The 19,695-nt window shown below is 38.4% G+C and overlaps 1 protein-coding gene across 3 annotated transcripts in view; it reads left to right on the forward strand.

Annotated features, from left to right (window-relative positions):
- Nucleotides 1-19,695, forward strand: part of CPNE4 (copine 4) — a 229,343-nt gene that overhangs the window by 42,345 nt on the left and 167,303 nt on the right. For all 3 annotated transcript variants that reach the window (XM_039549679.1, XM_039549677.1, XM_039549678.1), the window contains one exon: nucleotides 7,115-7,302. In XM_039549679.1, the coding sequence (XP_039405613.1) occupies nucleotides 7,123-7,302 (180 nt within the window). In that variant the 5' untranslated portion in view covers nucleotides 7,115-7,122. The remainder of the gene's footprint in view (nucleotides 1-7,114; nucleotides 7,303-19,695) is intronic.

A 19,695-nucleotide genomic window follows, 5' to 3' on the forward strand; every position in this document is an offset into this window, starting at 1 on the left:
TAGGCTTACGTGTCACTTACATTCACAATCCACTTGCATAGAGTAGGTTTGGTTTTTGTGTGTGTGTAACCACTCAGTGTGGTGTTTGAAGTGATTCAGTGGTCCTGAGCTTTTTTCCATGTATTGATGCTTAATCCCTGCATTCCCAGCTTCAGGTATTATCATCTCAAAAGTAGTACTCCAGACTCTTGAGAGCCAATACCCAAACCAGCAGGCAAATCATTTACTTGTGGCAGCCTGAATTTTACTGGGAATTCATATTATTCAGTCCTGCTTGTAAATCATCAGCTCAGGGAGTCATGGTATAGAACAGTGTGAACTTTGTAGGCATTTATTTATCTTGCTTTTAAAATACTTTTTTAACTTTTATAATTGTGAGAAAGGGCTGTAGAACTATTCTAATGGTTTTGGAAATAGAAATGAAATTAAGAACAAAGCCATTTTTATTAATGTTTTCTGAGGTAAAATATGCCATTTTCATGATTTGGAAGAGGAACACTGGGACTATTTAATGTTTTCGCTTGACAATATTGAGTTGCAAGTGAAGGCTTTGGACGGGCATATTTAAGGAAACAAGACTGTGGATAAGAGGACAGTTGTGTGTGTTCCTGTGTGTCAGCATACCGATGAGCCAGTCTGTTTTCTCTCTAGCTTCTACACTGTTCCAAATAAAATACATTCTGTTACCATACTAAACCAACACACTGTCTTAGAAGGTGTCATTTCATAAACAAGACTGGATACACACCCTCTGAAGCCAGCCTGTGAGCCAGCCTTGCTGCGGGAGAGGCAGACTCCTTGTGTCTGGTACAAATCCAGTGAATGTAGATGAAGCAGACTTTGGCTAATTCTGTGAAAAAAATCTCTGGTACTTTTCCAGTAATAAGCATTGATAGTGCTTTCTAGTAGGGAAGTTGTCTGCATTTATCCCCAGGAAGGTTATTTTGGTCTTGTATTCGTCCAGTCTTCTGGTTTTTATATTAGTGAATTTTTCATTTCTCTTCCCCTGCATATTTTACAGCATTGTAAGAAGGAAGACAGTGGGAGCTCTGTGAAGTAAGAGGTGACTGATGGCATTAGGTACATGCTGGAGGACCCAGGGCAAGTCCTAGATTTGCTCTTCCAGTAGAGGACAATAGAATATATGTGTTTTAGCACTGACTCTTTAGGTGCTTTGCATTATAGTGAGTCTGACTTCAGTGGGAGCCACTCAGAGCATCCTGATCTGGGCACATTCAAGCATCTCCCAGTGCTCCAGTTATCTTGGGGATTTTCCCTCTCTTAACTGAAATGGGGTTACTGGTATAGGTCATCACACTTTTGTACAGTGTTTTGTCATGCATTAGATGTCTCAGTTTCTTTCCAGTGACTTTCCCTTCTTCCCTTATAATTGAAACAGTTGGTTCCATGGTAATGAGTCCCTTTGAACTGTCAGTGTGTGTATATTTCCTTTTACACTGCTGGCACTTTGTTCTGAACCTTCTCCCCTACTGTCCAAATAGATTACTTGCATTATCATACCTGTCTCATTGTTCACAATAGCATTGCTTTGGATTCTCCAGATCCCCCTTCCTTACTGAGTTTACTGCTCATTTTTCAAAGGCCTTTATCAAACTCTGGTAGGTGTAACTTTAAATAAATTTTTGTTAATAGTTGTCAGATAATCAAAGTGAAGGAGGAAAAATTGTATTTTTAATTGCACAGACTATCCTGTGGAGGGATCTAGCTAACTTACTGACTTTTCATTACATAGTAATTCATTTTCAAATTAATTTTGGCAGCTGGAATTATGTCTATATTATCTATGATCATTTAAAGTTCTGTAGCAATTTATAATGTAGTTGATGTTGACCAGGATAATTTTTTAATGCCAACAGGAAAGTCTTGTGAGTGATTTGAGATATGGCTGATAACCAGGGGTCTAGGAACATGGTCAAAGATAAGTTATTGAATGACTACGTTTTAAGATAGCACTGATTGTTCTTGAGAAGTTTCCAGAGATGCACAGAGAAAGGCCAAGGCAATGGCCACAGCAACAACAAAGATTAGACATAATGAAAAAACCTTAATACATATCATAATAAAGATAGATCAGCTTTCCCTGTCATTGCTGGGGTCTCTGTTCAGACCTGGGCAAGCCAGGCGTCTTAGTGAGCTCCTGATTAAGCACATGGAATATTTATTTAATGAACTTGCTGAATCAGGAACTCCTGATGAATTCCCACCTTTCCTCATTTGTACAAAGCTTATTTACAGCTGAATGTGAAGGAATGGATTTGCTTTTCACAACCAAGGAAGCTTTAGTGCCAACAGCTGATACAGTAATTACTAGAGACTGGGAATTCCCAATTACATAAAATTTCTTAAAGAAAAGTGATTACTTACCTCAATTACTGTCATTCCCTGAGGGGGTCCATGGCCTACATTCTGCTGGAGCTGAACAAGTCACTAAACAGAGGAGCTTTTAAAAACTATTCTTCCTGAATGCCCAACAGAATTTCAGCCTTTTCTATAAATATTGCTCTTACTGTATTTTGTTTAACTGAGTTCTATTAATTTTAAGCTTATAACTGTAGACTTGGGTTTCATATTTCCTTTTATTAGACTTTAAACCCTGGAAGATCCAGAAACTGTAGGTACAAGGCTTCCTGTCTAGACAGTTAAGCTGTTCTTACGTTTTGAATACTAAATGTTTCTCCCATATATAATTTATAAGTATAAATATGTAGGGAGCAGCTAGTGCCACAACATCCAGTGGTTTTAGGCCTGCTCTCTTTTGGAGGCAATTACTCACAGCTCTTATGTAATGTAACTCTACTATTGGTGTTTCCCACCATGTGCACATAACTGCAAACATAATTTACCTTTCCAGGAGCAGACTCTTGCTGTTTACTTCTGTAGAAGCAGGCAGATGCTATTAGGTCATTTTCATTTCATCACCAAAGTGCCAATAAAATAATTCAGACACAGTTCTCAACATATGGTGACGGGAAACCTGCAACCCCCAAATTCATTTGCATGTAGTTTGGTCTGGAATACAGGTTTCTGAATAACAAGACCTTTTTCTAAATGCAAAGCACACTGGCTACTTCTTTTAATCTCAGCATCTTTCTTATTTGCTGCTCACTTATTACCTGAACTGAAGGTGAGGCTGAGTGTGAATGTTTCCCTGATTCTTCACAAGGTGCTGCAGAGAGCCACCTCTTCATTTTTCACCCAGACAGATTTCAGAAAAGCTCTTTGGACATTGTGTGTGTAGGAGAGCAAAATGACACTGTGGGCAGAGGAGAAAACTTGAAATCTGAATTCAGATAGAAACTTGGATTTATTTCATGTTGAATCTAAGGAGCCTGGTTATGAGTTTGTGGAGAGGTTGTGTGGCTTACCTTTTTGTAACAGGGTGGATCTGACTGTGTGAGCTGAATTCAAGTCTTCTAGATCCCAGAGACAGGCATGTACTGCTTGTGTTCTACGTCACAAAGATCCTAACTTCTGCAGGCACTAGGCGACGGAACATTTTTAAGTTATTTCGTCCCCCTGAACAGAGAAAGATGTAGCTGTCAAATGTGTAATACTGATTTTCATCGTAATCCAATCATAATCGTATCTAGGCAGGCACAATTTTCTGAACTCGTGTACTGTTGCTTTTCATGAAATACCTACAGGTGGGAGCCTTTGTAGCACTACTTTGTACCAGAAATGCCGGGCTTATGTATTTATTTTGATTTTCTGCATGGCTTTGGAGCCAAGGGACCCAAATAATTGATTAGTACTCAACAGCGTATCACAGTCTGTACCCTAAAAAGTTTACAATTTGTTTTCTGCATAGTTACAGAGTAGAAGAGGTTGGAAATCACTTCTACAGATCATCTATTCTAAGTCACTGCTTAAAGTAGGTTGCTCTGCTTAAAGTAGGGCCATGCCCTGACAAGTTTTGGGTGCCATGTCCCAACAAGTTTTGGGTGTCTCTAAGGATGAAGACTTTACAAGTTCTGCAAGAAGCATGTATCAGTGTTCAACCAAACTTATAGTAAAAAGTTTCCTTTTCTTTAATCAGAATTTCCTGCATTTCAGTTTGTGCCAGTTGCCTCTTGTCCTGTCTCTGGGCGCTACTGAGAAGAATTTGGCTTCATGTCCTTAATTTCCCATCTCATCATATATATCAATAAGATCCCTTTGAGCCATCAATCTCTTTGAAAAGGTCAAAAGAGCATTTTAATTTCTAGTAAATGAGCTCTAAGTATGCCAGGTACAGAATATGTTTGAGAGAGTGGAGACAGAGACCTGTCTTCACGGTTCTCACCTTTTCTTTGTATGTGACACATTCTTTGGGGAGTTTTTGGGGGGTTTCATTGGTTTGGGTTTTTTTTGTAACCTATTACATTTCAATTTCAGCGTAGTGCATTTTGAATTTTTTTCCAGCTGTTACTTCTTGATGTTTCACCACGGAGAGGTGAAAACAAAAGGCCTGGTTTTGCTTCCCCATTCAGTTCAGTTTAGCACTGGCTAATAAGTTTGTGTGGGAAGCATATGATCCACCGCTTACCTGTTTTCCAGAGGAAAATTTCCAGAGGAAATGAGAGAGAATGTATGCAACAATGAAATGAAAACTTCAGTAATATGTGACCTATCACTTATCTCACTTTTTGTATCTGTGCCATTGCTTTCCTCTAATGGGTACAGCTCATGTTCTGTGAATATTGAAGCCATGTGGAGATTTAAGGAATAACAAGGTTCTAAAGAACTGAAAAAGAAAGAGTTTGTAGCAAAGAAAAATGAATAATTTTTTCCTCCATCAATAATGTATGTAGTTAATTGAAAAAAAACTTCTTACGCAATCTATGTCTATGTTTGTGCAAAATAATACCTTTTTTAGCCACTTTCAGTAGGCTCAAAATCTATTTTCCAGGCCTCCAGCTTCCTGATGTGACATCAGCACAACAGCCCAAGCTGGTGATTATATTAAAGGAAGAATATAATGAGACAAAAGAATAAGGCTGTGACTTGATCTTTTCCATTGATAAATTTAGAACTTGCAAAAGCTGAAATAATAGTTGTAGTGATAAAAAGAAATATAATTTTTGTACTTACCCGCTGTTCTGAAAAACCAGTGTATAATTATTGTAGGAGGAAGAAAAATACATCTCTCCCCCTCACTCTGCTACTTTTTCCTCTTCTCTTCAGTGTTGAAATCATCCAGTTTAATTAAATCACCAGCCTATTTCTGCACAAAGGATGACATTTTATTAATGATGTATGATGTGCATGAGACAGAATTAACCCAATTTTCGAATGGTTTTCAATTTGGAAAGGGCAACATGTAAAAATGTCTTGTAAATCTGTGGGATGAGCTTGTTGAGCAGCTTTCTGAAGGAGATGGGATTATAAAATGATGAATAATTAGACAACAGTCTCTCCAGTCCCTTGCTTTATAACATAGCCTGATAGCATTACCTTTTCCATATCTTCTTTAGTTTTGCCTGTTTTCTCAGTTATGTTTCTTTCCTTGCAGTAAATCCAAGGAACAGTAGTTTAGACAATATTTACAAGTAACTGGGAGGGGCTGAAGGTGACTGTTTTGATCTTAGGGTGTCAGGCACTATGTTTGTGGTGTGGCTCACATTTCAAATATGCCTGTAGAGCCTGCGCTTCAGAGAGTGGTTGGGGTCCACTTGGGCTCACTTCAGGTCTGTCTGAATGTGGTATTCACAGCAGATCAATGGTCAGTAAGTTGTTGTATAGATTTGAAAAATTGTAAGTTGTTAACAAGATTTTATCCCTTCTGCCGGGGGAGCAGATAATCTGCCTCATCATTCAGACTTACGTACCTGAAATTTGTCTGTATGTATTAGAGATTAGCACTAAATTGCCAACTCCTCTTACTCTGAATTGAGAAATACCTTTCTAATTTTACCTTTCTAATTCATAGAAAAACTGGATGGGTGTGATTTTGTGGGTTTTGAGTTTATTTTTAACTTGGAAGATTTGGGGAAAGAAAACTTTACTTTCATTTCCATATCTTGAAATTTAACTTTTATCAAAACAGTTCTCAAAAATCATTAACCTCTGAGAACAGGATGTTGTGGAAGAGACAGTGAAAAGATTTGAAACAGAACACAAAAAAGGCTTGCTGATTAACTGGCAAGACAAATCTGCCCTCTAGAAGTATGAAATTCATACTTTGTGGCTGTTATGTATGAGGTAAGATGATGAAGGCAGTAGTCCAGGCATTAGGAAGCAGATTTTTAAAGGGTCAGGCTGAAGCTTGGAACAAATGTGCAAATTAGAGTGTTCCCATATTCTTTATTGATGCAAAAATGGCCATATAGGGATTTTTGGTAAGCTCTGTGTTAAAATATTTTTGTTGCTTCTCTTGAGAGAAATTCTTGCTACAAGATTGGTGGTGGTGTTCACAGTGAAGTAAGGGTTGGAGGTCCCTGTTATTCCAGCCATCTGTGTTCATGTAACTCTGATTCTTGACCCAAAAGAGCAAACACTCCATAACAACAAAACATGCCAACATAAATATTCTGCCCTTCTGTTTAGAACATCAGTCTTGGCTACTTGCTTAGGAATGGAGGCAGGTAATCTTCTGCAGTATGTGTGGAAACAGTGAAATGTATTTTGGAATTTAAGGTTGGTATGAAACGGTCCTTCTATGGCATTTATGCCAAAAGTTTGTGTAAGAAACTTTTGTGCATACTCTTTAGAAGGAATAGAGAGAAATAAAAGCAGATTGGAGGTGTGCTGAACAAATTTAGTTTACCCTTGTTAAGGTGTTATCATAAGAAATTTGAAGTTACCATGCTGTGTATCTATCCTTTGGCCTGGGGAAATGTGGCTCTATAAGCAGGAACAGAGCTGGAAGTTGAGGTCACAGTTCACCCCCAGAGTTCAGAGGCATGGTGGAAAATTTTGTTCTAAACTTGGCTTATAAACATATGAGATGATTATTTCTTTGTTCTATAGGGATTCCTTTGATTTTATTCTTTCCCCTCAGTCTCTGGCTCTCATTCACAGTTATTGTCTAGCAGAACTTTGCATTGGCGTCTGTGTGGAACGAGGGGCTGTACTGTGTGTGCACCATCTTTAATAGAGCTTTTCTTTCTTGCAGAACAAGGAATGAAGAAAATGAGCAACATCTATGAATCAGCAGCCAATACCTTGGGAATTTTTAACAGCCCATGCCTGACTAAAGTGGAGTTGCGAGTCACATGCAAAGGCATATCAGACAGGGATGCCCTCTCAAAACCAGATCCTTGTGTCATCCTTAAAATGCAGTCGCATGGCCAGTGGTTTGAGGTGAGTGTTTAATAAAATAAAATTGATTCTTCTGGCACCTTCGGATGGCATAGACAAACTGAGGCAAAATTGAAATAGCAAGAACAATAAAGAGAAGAAACAATTTGAAGCCTGTGGCATAATCTTGTAAGAGTGAAGGGAGATTTTCCATTAACCCTAACATACTTTGAATCAGAAACTTTAAACTTCTCTTTGGAGTCAGATTAAAAATTGAGATGAATAAAGAATGAAGCATCATAAAACTTTTTTCTTTAGGGCTTCTTTTTTCATAAAAGCTATATAATAGCAGAGATAATGATAGTGACCGCCAGGCATTACAATATAAAGAAGAGGAATACTGTGGAAGAGTGGAGGATTTATTATTACTTGGCAAGGGATTTGGTGGCAGAGTAGCTTGATTTGCAAATTTTGAGCATTACAGTTGGATTCATTGTTGAAGTTAGTAAAACTAATGTATTTGCCTTATCAATTTGCCTTGTATTGCAGATTGCATGTTTGATTAAAATCCTGCTTTGTGTTATTTTGCCTGATCATGGAAATGATTTCTTTCATAACTGGAAACAGGATGTCTTAAAGAAATTAAAATTGTAAATATAGAATATAGAATGGAATGTAATACTTTTAATGATGTCATGTTGGTTATTTTACTTAAAAGTTATAGTTGAGTGTTTGCGCTTAATCAAGCTAAAAGCTGTGACTTTAAAAAGAGAATAGAAAGTATGTAGAGAAAATTACGAATGTATTAAATCCTGTTAATTTTGAGTGCATATCCGTCTGTCTGTTTTCAAGAGTTTTAGCATTCAGCATAGGATTGTGTTATCTATGAAAAGATAAAAAAAATAATGGTGAGCATATGCAGAAAGCAAAATCTTAAATTTAGGGGTCTTTTAATTTAGCATTTTCAGCCAAGTTTGTCAGACTTTGAGGATTTTGTTCAATTTATTCCAATCGTTTTGACCTGTGGACCTCTGAAATTTTTCCAGTGCAGTCCAGCACCAGCCTAGGAAAGTTAAGGGTTTTTTGATGGTATTCTTCTTCTTTTCTTAGTTTGCTCTTGTGGAACCACTAGACGTATCCCTGGTAGAAAACCAGACTGTAAATAGAAATAAAACTCTCGCCATTGTTTTAGTGCTACAAAATCAGTGTGTCCATGTATTGACATTTAGGGTGATATAATAGTTAGCCTAAAAAAAGGTAATTTTAGGTATCTGTGTAGAAAGAAGCATTTAGCTGCACTGTGTGTAATCACACAAATAGTAGAAATTAACCAAGCAATGGATTAAAGGTCAAAATAAATGAAATGCCCATTTGGAATGGACAGAATGAAAACTTTTGTGCTGTTTCAGTTCTCCAAATAACTTTGTGTGCATTTCACAGCCAGTTTGTCTTTGGCAGGGTAAGTAGATTAAAATTATATATTCTGATGTAGTAATGGAGATTCCTGCTATTTGATGTGGTTTTTAATTTGGAAAGTGATTGTCTGAATAGAGTAATTCTTGCTGAACAGATCTACCCACTGATACAATTCTCATCATACATCATTTGCTCCTACTGTCTAGTGAGAGTCCAGGCCATTCATTTTAGTATGAAGAAAAAGTTTTTATTAGTTCGTGTTCCTATCAGTGCTGCAAAGCGAAAACCACTCTGATGTGATGAGTCTTTTCTGGCCAGCACATTCCTAACAGAATTTTTAATTAAGTTCCATTTGCTGAGCTAAATTGAGTAGAGTCACTCAGGTATAGCTGAAGACATAATTTGGCTGGAGGAATCTTCTGCTGATGGCAATCAATGATCCAGCAAGACCTGAAAAAACAGACAAGGTAATAATTAAAAAAACCTAAAATCTAGTTACCAGTGAAGTGAGTCACTAAATGGCAACCCAAAAAAAGGAGTAGAACTGAGGAGCGTGGATTTAGTGCCTTCATGAAATGATCTTGAATTTCCAGATACCTTAAACCCCTTGGAGATCCAAACATGCTGTAGCAAGATAAAGTATTACTGAAATATACATACTGATCACATTCTCTGGTTGCGTGGAGTCCGATATACAGGTCTGTGTAGGTTGTGCTCTTGCATATAAGTGCTTTTGAAATCCATGGAAAGTACTGAGGGCTGGCTGCACAGCTGCTCCTGGGCCAGATGCAGCTGAAGCATGTGGGCTTAGGCTGATGGGGTTGCACTGTGCATGAACTTAGAGACCCTGAGATATGAGGGAGTCGCTCTACAGGTGCAGACAATCCCTAGAAGTGAGTAATCCGTGCACATTTGTCTCTGGGATAATTTTGATAAAATATGTCAGCCTGTTGCTGAGGAAATATTTTTTTTTCAGTTCTGCAGTTCTGTGTGTGCATATGTGTGTGTTTGTGTAAATTATGCCACCCACACATGTAAATATAGAATGAAAATGTGTTGATGCTCTTGTAGAGTGGGTAGATGCAGTTTCCAGAGATTGGAAATGACATCTAAGTATTCTTCTTGATTTTTTTTTTTTTTTTTAATTGTGGTTTTCCTGTTTTGTTTCGTTTTGGGGGATTTTGTTTCCTGGACACAGAATTGGTGCGGTTGAAAGGGACCTCTAGAGATCTCATGGTCCATGTGCTGATCAGGTGAGGACACCTAGGGCCAGTTGCCCAGGACTGTGTTTTTGAGTATCTGTAAGAGGGAGGATTCTGGATACTCCCTGGGTAACCTGTGCCAGTGCTTCGTCACTGTCACAAGTGAAAATATGTATCCTCATCTTCCTATGTTTCAACTAGTGCCCATTACCTCTGGTTCTGTTGCTAGCCACCAGTGAAAAGAAGCCCAGCTCATTTGTCTTTGGACCCTCCCTTCAGCTATTACATTCATAAGATGGCCCCTGAGTGCTCCAGGTGTGTCACCTACAAACTTGCTGAAGGTACAGTCTGCCCCATCATCCAGGTCATTAATGAAGATCTTAAACAGGATCCAGTACTGACCCCTGTGGCCCACTGCTAATCACTGGCATCCAACTAGAATTTGTCTCACTGATAACCAGCCTCTGGGCCTGGACAGTTTTCAATCCACCTCACTGTCTGCTCATCCATTCCCTGTATCAACAGCTCCTCTATGAAGATCTTAACAGGAGGCAGCATCAAAGGCTTTACTGGAGTCCAGGTAGAAAATATCCACTGTTCTTCCCTCATCTACCAGGTCAGGTAGATCTACTTCATCTTAGAAGTTTGTCAAGTTGGTCAGGCATGACTTTTCTCCTGGTTGTCTACTCATGATGATTTTCTTATCCTTAATGTGCCTAGGATTAACTGCTCTATCAACTTCCCAGGAACTGAGGTGAAATTGGTGGGCCTGTAGTTCCCTGGATGATTTGATGAGGGACACATAATTCCTCAGATGTGAAACCATTAGGAACTTGGACAAATACTCAAAGAATTCTTGGTGCTGTCCCCACTTCTGGGAGAGATATGCTTGCTGGTTTTCTCTTCTTGTCTGGTGTTTCTCTGTAAACACACCGGCACATGCACAAGTGTGCACAGACACCTCCCATACATTTCTCTTTGTATGTGTGTTGGTGCTGGCTGAAAAGCACTATCTCCACCAATCTAGAATGTAAATGATATGTTGTGTCTCCCAGGAAAATCAGCAGTCTACTCTTTCTCTCACATGAAGCCTAACATGACAGGGTGTGATACAGCAGAATTTAAGATGATGCTGTATTTATGTACTAAAAGCCAATTTGCTGATCCAAATTTTAGCTCTTCTGGCCTTAATTTTAGGCAGGTACACTCTTGCAGGGTGGCCAAACGTTGTACTTAAACTGTTTGTTTAAGATAATAATTCAATGGCTTTTTTTCCATTTTGATTTGAATGTGTTCAAGGAGTTTAAACATTGCACTAAGTATCAGATGGTGAATGACTGAGGTACATGATGACAAATTCCTTTGCTCCAATGATTATTTTACCCACCTAGAGTGTGAATGTCCATGTGCAATAAATGTTAACTGTGTATAGCATTGGAGTCTTCAGCTGAGATGTGCTGGCACTGGAATTCTCATTGACTCCTTATTCCTAAGAAATTAGCGTGGACCTTTTCACAGGTCATCTGCATATGGCAAATACCCATAGTACACATTATTTTGAAAGCTGAGTAAGTTGCTGAGCTGTGTCTGGTCATACAAGATTTACATGAGATCAGGAGGTGTCATACAGCCTGGCATAGCCAGATGGAATGTGGTGTCTGTAGCTATGAAAAGAGAACAGGAGCTTAGGAAGACAAGTAGCCATGTTTGGGAACTGGGGAGAGCTTTCTGTAATAGTACTCTTCTGGCTTTCAGCAGCAGGACAGTAGAGTGTCTGCTGCCTTGTGGATTTGAACAGCCAGCTGGAGGTTTTGCTTTTTACCCAAAGCTTTTATTAAATCTCAATAACTGCAGAGTAAATAAAGCAGCGTCCAAAGACAACATGCACGTGCTAAAATTTGTCTTGATGGAATTGGATGAAATCATTAGAATGGATAAGTTTGTTTACTGAAATAGATTTTTTGTTGAAATATTCTCTGAAGTCCCCTTTGTGAAACTCAGTGAGCTTTGACAAAAAGTGTGTTGATATTCTTAAAACAAAAGTTATTCACTTGTAATTTAGCATGACATTTCAAGGATCAGCTTGGCAAGACTAAACAAACAAAACTGGTTTTTCTGGGTTTCCTTTTCCTTTCACATCAACCTGCACATCCACACAGACCCTCGTGCAAACAGATGATAGAGACCAGTGAGCTAGGAAATGCATGAAACTAGTTAAGGTACAGCATACCAGTGGAGCCTACTAAACAGGCTTCATAAGAATCAGGCTATAGCAAGGACACAGTCTTGCTCTTCATCTGTATTTGCTTTTCCTCTTAGCCCTGCTCTCTCTTTTCTTTCATTTCTGAATTTCACCTACCTCAGCTCTATTTCCATTCCCAGCACCTGCTGCCACATTTCTCTCCTCTCCATATTTGAGACTGGGGGAGATTCCCTGCCCCTTCCTAGTCTGGGGGAAGGATCTGAAGAGAAGACCCTGAGGCAGACTTCAGCTATTTGTTTCCATAGATACCCAAAAGTATCTTTCATGTTACCCATCTGTGGCTGTTACAGCCCACTGCAGAAGCCAACAAGCCATGAAATAGGGGAGTCTGTGGGATGATATATTCCATGACTCTACCAAACAGTTCCAAAATAAACACAAAAATACTGTGGAGAGGGAAAAATCCCACCACATATAAGTAAATGTGAAAAAATACATCCTTTTTAGTTCATTTTGATGAACAAGTAATAGATGAAGCATTTGGATGGAACTGGAAGTTTCAATGATCAGAAACAAAACTACCACCAAGCAGCCGTACAGAATGAGGCTTGAGGCTGTCTAACCCCATCTGGCGTCTAGTTGCTAGTTGGTGACAGTGAAGAAATATGGGATCACAGAAATATAAAATGTTTTTCCAGCTTGTTCTTCCAGCTCTCAGTGATCTGCAGTTCAGGGAGTTCTTAAACAGAAGTTTATGCCTTTGTAATTGTAAAAAAAAAGTTGGTAGAATAATTTCCATAACTTAGTTCAGATAATTTTAAAAGTTTTTGTATATGAAAAATAAAATTTCAGGATATCCTGGGACATAAGGATTCAGCAGCTTAGTGGGGGTTGAAGAAGGTAAAATTACTTGGCTTTTTTGAACTTGCCTCTTGGTGATTAATTTTAAGTTCCTTGGTCCTGTATTAAAAGAGACACTGAGAAAATCCCTGCTCATTTTCTCAATGCCATTTGGGATTTTATTCTTCTGATTTGTCTGTGACTGTATAAAAAGGCAATCTATGTTTTGAAGATTCAGCATACCTAACCTGTCACAGAACATGGGCTTGTTTGGGTAGTTATTTGAACTATGTTTATTTTAGAGCATTGCAGAAATGCAGTGCCATAACCTGTTGTTGCATTTCCACAGAGATTTCTGGGCCGTGATTCGGGATTTATTCTCTGCTTTAAAAAACTGCAAGGCTTCACAGTGGGCTGGTTTATTGGATGTTTGATGGGTTTGGAGAAATTTTTGAAATAATACTCTAGTCAATGCTAGAGCATATTCTAGATATTATTTTTCTCATTCCATTCTTAAGATTTCAACTTGGTGAACAAACATCCTGTATAAAATTAATTGTAAGTAAGGGGGTTACAGTAAGATGAACATACCATCTTAGGAAGATTATTCTCTGACAAGTAAAGGAAATTACAAAATTCTTATATTTTATATCAGATTAATATGATGGCAAGGAGATCCTTTCACTGAATAGAGGTTATGAAATTAGCTATCTCATAGTGAAGAAGCTTCTGATTCATTTGCAGATTTGGGATTTTTTCTCTTCGGGAAGGCTGATAATTGGAAATACTACCTGCATGTTCTCTGGCCAAAGCGTAAATCAAAGTCTTTAAAGAAATTCTAGATCTGTTGTAAAATTGGATCCATGCAGATTGTGATTTATGAAAGCCAATGGGGAAGAATTGAGTCTTTACCTGAAATGATCACGACCTTCATCAGGAAAGAAAGGCAATGGGATTCTTTCTAATTAAGCCACAACATAGCCAAGGTCCTACCGTTCCTGACTTGGGGCTGACAGTCAAGGTGATTGGCCCCTCCTGCCCAGATCATTCAGGTCTTCAGAGCGCTTGGTCTTGTGTACAGCTCTATGCCCTTCACAACTTGCAGGTGATGATCTGGGAGTGCAGGTGTTGATTACTGACCTTTGGACATAGGAATAAATGGGAGCAGTCTGGCTGCATTCATTTCCCAAGGGATGTTCCTAGAAGGTGATGCTTAAGTCTTTTAGGAGCCATTAGACTTACCTTGTTTTCACTCATCAAACTGAAAGCTGTGATTTTATTTACACCATGGCATTGTGCCTGTGTATATGCCTTTATGGTTTATTTCATCCTCATAATTTTATATCATACTTTTCTTTCTCCTTTTTCATCAAGTCTCTGTTGATGCTAATGAATGTTTCTTTACTCAAAACTACTTGGTAACCTCTGTTGCTGCCAAGATTTGCTTTTAGCTTCTGATTTCTGTTCCTGATGTACTTTCTTGAAGTCTTTTTGTATGGTGTGACTGTCAAAGACAGCTCATCTTTTTCAAGCACCATTGGAAGTCTGTGAGGTCAGGCTGCAGGCTAATTGAATGTTTTATCTTGGTGAGTTCTCAGCCTGAATTCATCTAATCGGATATTTTTCTTTCGAAGCCTTTCCTTTCCTTTCTAATATTTTGGAGGCACCCTCTCTTCCAAGGGTTTGCCTGCTGAGGGTCTCCTGTCATTAACTCTTTCTGGAAAAAGAAAAGTTCTCCACATGGAGGGAATCTGCTATGCAGTTTTTCTCCATATCCTACACAGCATCATTCATAATATTCTGTTCAGCCACTAATGCACTTAGTACGTGTTTAAAAATATAGATGCACAAGCTCAAAGCCTGGAACTGTAATTTATATTACTCTTCTTAAAAAGAAAGAGAATGCTCTCACAGGTCTTTCCCAACTACTTATGCAAAGTTAGAATTCTGAAAACTAAAGGCTGTAATTTTTTTGTGTTGGCAAATATTTGATTAGAAGCTGGTACTGGGAACTTTTTCCTCCTGTGCCTAGCTCAGAGATATGAACATCATTAGGTTTTGATGAGATTTCTTTTTAGACCCCAGGTAATAATGTGTTTGTTTATGTATTTTAAATCTGTTTTATAATAACTCCCTCTTGTTTTTATCTCATCCATCACTGTTGCTTTTTCTTGAGCCTTCTCCTTGTCTCAGCGTTTAAATACAGCCACTGTGCTTTTTATCCTGTATTTTTAAATCAGCTAGTCTTTTAGCTTCAACTCATTTGAATCAGACATGTTGTCTCAACTGGAAACAAATAGTGTCATGTTGAGTCAATATATATGAAATATCATATTATTCCACTAGCTCAAATATCATTTTCTGCCTTTGTAGTGGAGTTTGTGAAATGTAATGCATGTGCAAAGGAGGGAAAATAGATGTCTTTGTTCTTATTGAGAGTGGTCATATTTGAACGGGATGATTCCTCTCTACCAGAGCTGGAAGCCTGCTTCTGTGTCTGTCCAACTAAACCTCTTCAGATCCTCTGTCTTCAACTCATGGAGAGTGAAGAGTTATTTTCTCAAAGTTTACATAATTGAATAAAACCACATGTACTCCTGGGAAGTCAGGAGGGAATGGAATGCTTACGTATGAGAGGTGGTAAAAGCCACATGGTCTCTCCCTGAACTTGTGGCCTGGACCATCCTCTACCAGGAAGATCTTCTGTTGGGGCTGATTTCCAGGAACCTTCTGCCTGGTAAATCATACCATGGGAGAGCCATAGAAATTAAATGTGGGATCATGTTGTCATTTTTTTGTTAGGAAATATTTACATTCTTAAAAATCAGTTCAATACTGAACTAGCTTAGATGAAAATCTGAATGACCTGTACTTGTTTACATCCTTGTTTCAATGTGCAGTGGATCAGGGGTTATGGAAATGATTGAGGAACTCTGCTCCTTCATGGTGAACAATTTCTCTATAGCCACGCTCCAGCAGATGTCTTCAGCTAGAGTGTGTCTGTGTTTGCAAGTAGCACTATGCACTTATCTTGACATTTGTTCCTGTGGAGGAGCCAACTGGGTTGGGTGCTCAGCTGTCAGATTTCTCTATGGCTTTGCAGACATTTGTGTATTGTTGCTGGTAGAAACATTTTGAATGGTTTTAAGCTACTCAAAAATTTTGCCTTCATCTTAACTTTTGAGCAATTGGATTGCAGACATGAAATACTAAGAAAGAACTGAGAGGAGTTCTCATCTGTTCTTGTATTTATGAGATTTAAGATGTCAAAATACTATAACCAACAAAATATTTTACTCTATATTAATGAAAGTGCTTTCTTTACCTCATTAACAGGGCAGCTGAATTATTTCCTCTTCCCATGCAGTTCTAGATATTTCTTTGTTGTTAATGTACTTTCATCAGTGTTTCTAATCATCCTAAGCCATTCCTGTAAATACTGCCTTTAGCCATGTTGTCTATTTGATGGTTCTTAATTCATGGTTCCTTAACTTTTCACAACTTTTTCTTAGGATAGCTTTCCATGAAAGCTGTGACTCTTACACACTGTTCTCAGTCATATATATGCATGCATATATATATATATATATATATATACACACACACACATTATCTAAGGAAGATATCGAGAAAAAGAAGGTTTTACAGTGCTTCCACTCTTTCTTAACCCTGAATAACTGGTTTGGTAGGAATATCTATAGGAGGAATTCTATACTGCCAGCAGCGCCAAAAAAAAAAAATTCTTTTGCTTACTTCCCCTGCAGTTTAATTATCTATCAATGTGGATACAAATATTGCTGCTAGCAAGAATTTCTCTTACTTCTTTCCAGTCCTGTGAGATATTTTTCTCTCTCATGGAAGATATTAGTAGAGTTCTATAAGCTATGAACACCTGTGACCTTGCAAAGATTTGTTTATAGTACAGTAGAAAAAAATATTTTGACAATGGATGTTTTAGGATTTTAGCCAATCACCCCAAGGGGTGGCTGATCCTTTGTCCAATTAGACTATGAAGAAAAAAGTCTGTAAAAGAGTTGTAAAATAATTAAATAAATCAATCTTGCTGCACAATGCCTGCCTGTTGGATCTCTCTTCTCCTCCTTACCACTGCGGGACACAGTGATATATCAGATACATAGTATTTTAAACTTGGATGGAGAGTTTAAGGCTGCTTTTGTCATGGGCAGGCAGATGCACATTTCAGATTACCTCAGTTATATGCCTGCCTCTCATGAGCTGTTTTTTATAGATACAGAAACCTCACACATCTCCAGAACAGATTTTAAGCCTGGTTTGACTTCAGTAGTCTGACAGATTTTGCTAAACCTACAGTAAACAGGAATCTTTGGAGCTGCTTTGTAAGTAGATAATTCACTTGATTGATTCAGTACACTGATTCTTAACCTGTAGCATCAGAATGGGACTTAGAGATTGTCAGCAGTGTGAGCCTCTTCTGCGTTTACTGTGAGGAGCTTTAGGGCCTAATACAAATTGTTTCCTGAAGGAAGAGAGCACTTATGAAACTCTGAGAATAAGTGATTTAGAAAAACAGTCTGAATTACTGCGAATGTGTTTTGAGAAGTCTTCTATTCAAATACTGATTGACCAGGGATACCAAGTTCATTAAGCTGGTTTGGTTTAAAACCATTGCGTAATAAGAGAACGTGCTGTTGACATGAATTGATGGAGTTCAAGTTTGTGCAAAGGAAAGTAAAAGCAGTTTTACTGGAACCACTGTTTTGCATCTTCCCTCGTGTTTGGTAGTAGCTTAAAAATGTATTGTATCAGTTATGTTGTAACCAGGCCAGAATACAGACTCCCTGGTATCTGACTGAGAATTGAAATGTCCAAGATGCATTTCTGTATAGATGCACTGACCTCATCTGTTAACAGATATTTCAGGATCTGCCTGATTTTTTTTTAAATTTTTTTGAAAAATTGAAAGGATTGATTTTTTTCTTTCTCCCCTTGAGAACTTTACAATTTTGCATGTAAAAACAGGTAATCAAAGCAGAGCCACATTGCATCAACTACCAGAATCGTGATTTCTGCTCTTGTTTCTTTGCCACTCTTTGCATTCTCCGAAAGAGGAACCTAGATGTAAACTAGTAAGACTAGTCTCTGAAGACAAGAAAGCAACAGGGCTGAAAAATCTCCTCTCCAGGCAGAGGGCTTGGAGTGGCTGCTACCACCACCATGCTACTGCTGCTGACAGCAAAGCAAAATTTTACCAATTCTGGCTCTACAAAGGTGCATATTTGCTAAGAAAATTTTAGGGCACTGTGAATCCAAAGAAAGTCCATACTATTTGGGTGTAGATTGCGTAGGTGATCTGTATAAATTTACCTGCTTTTGCACTTAAAGATGGCAGAATAAAAATACATGACAAGCCAATTCTTGGTTTGAGCAGTCTCTTCTAGAAGAGCATGTAAGTCATTGGAACTGGAATCATTGCTGTAGCTCCCTATGAATAATTGTTTTGTTCAAAAGGCCTACAGTGTATTGTTCAGCTACTTTTTAGTTTGAAATTCATCATAAAATATTAACTGCAACTATCAGAGGTAAATGTCACAATTTTGTGAGATACTCAGTTTTATTCCACACCACCAACATGGGATGTTGTGATTTTGAAGCAGAAAACTGTCCATTGTGGTAATCTGGATTTGTAATGATAAACTTAATCAGAGGGATTCAAGGTTTGTTTTTCAATTCAATTTCAATTAAAAACCAAATCAATTTAAAATATGAGGTTTGAGGCTTTTGTTTTTCAAATATTTGGAAAAACTCATTGACTTGCTATGGCACCAGCTGGCTCGTGTATGCCATTGATGTAGAACCAGCTGCATTTGGATGCAGAACCAAATGATGCACTGCATTCCTTCTATATGCCTCTTCAGGGAAACATTAGGATGATCATTGTATCTTGTTGTATTTAACTAAAAGTGCTGTTTGAGGGCTGATTAGTCTGCTGTTGCCTTGTAACTGGGGTAAACTTAAAAGCTTATGCTGTGTCACTGCCAAATGAACTGGACTAACTTCAGTAGCCTTACTCCCCTGGCTGCCCTTCAGGTTCCACATGGATGCAGAACTGTTTTCACTGACAGTGGCATTTTCTGTTTTAAAACTGTATTTGCACTTCTCCAGCTTATATTGGGTTTGTCAGCTGCCATATAGGTGTCTTTCCTATTCTGCACAGGAATATACAATATAAATTCCCATGCCTTTGTTTCTTTCTTTGAAGTTATTGACCTTATGTTCATTGTCATCTGATGTTTCAGTACACTTTTTACAGTCCCCAGTGTGTGCCTAGTTTGTTGAAGGCCTGTGCTTGCCTGCTTGATTCCTTCATTCTTTAATTTAAATCCCAGAGTAGATCCTTGACCATCTTTGCATTAGTCTTACTCTTTCTTTTAATAAAAAAGCTGTCACAGAATATCCTGAGTTGGAAGGGACCCACAAGGATCACCAAGTCCAACTCCTGGCCCTGCACAGGACATCCCCAGAAGTCACACCATGTGCCTGAGAGCATTCTCCAAATGGTTCTTGGACTCTGTCAGGCTGGTGCTGTGACCACTCCCAGGGAGCCTGTTCAGTGCCTGACCATCCTCTAGGTAAAAAAGCTTTTCCCAATATCTGACCTAAACCTCCCTGGACACAACTTCATGCCATTTGGTAAGGAATGTCCATTCTTTCTTCCTTAGTATGGTGGGACTTGCTTGATCTTCTGCCTGATTTAGCCTAATAGCTCCATAATGAAGTCATGTCCAAAATATTACAGACAAATTTTCCTTTTTC

Source organism: Corvus cornix, chromosome 2, assembly GCF_000738735.6.
Source record: "Corvus cornix cornix isolate S_Up_H32 chromosome 2, ASM73873v5, whole genome shotgun sequence".
Classification (NCBI taxonomy): domain Eukaryota; kingdom Metazoa; phylum Chordata; class Aves; order Passeriformes; family Corvidae; genus Corvus; species Corvus cornix.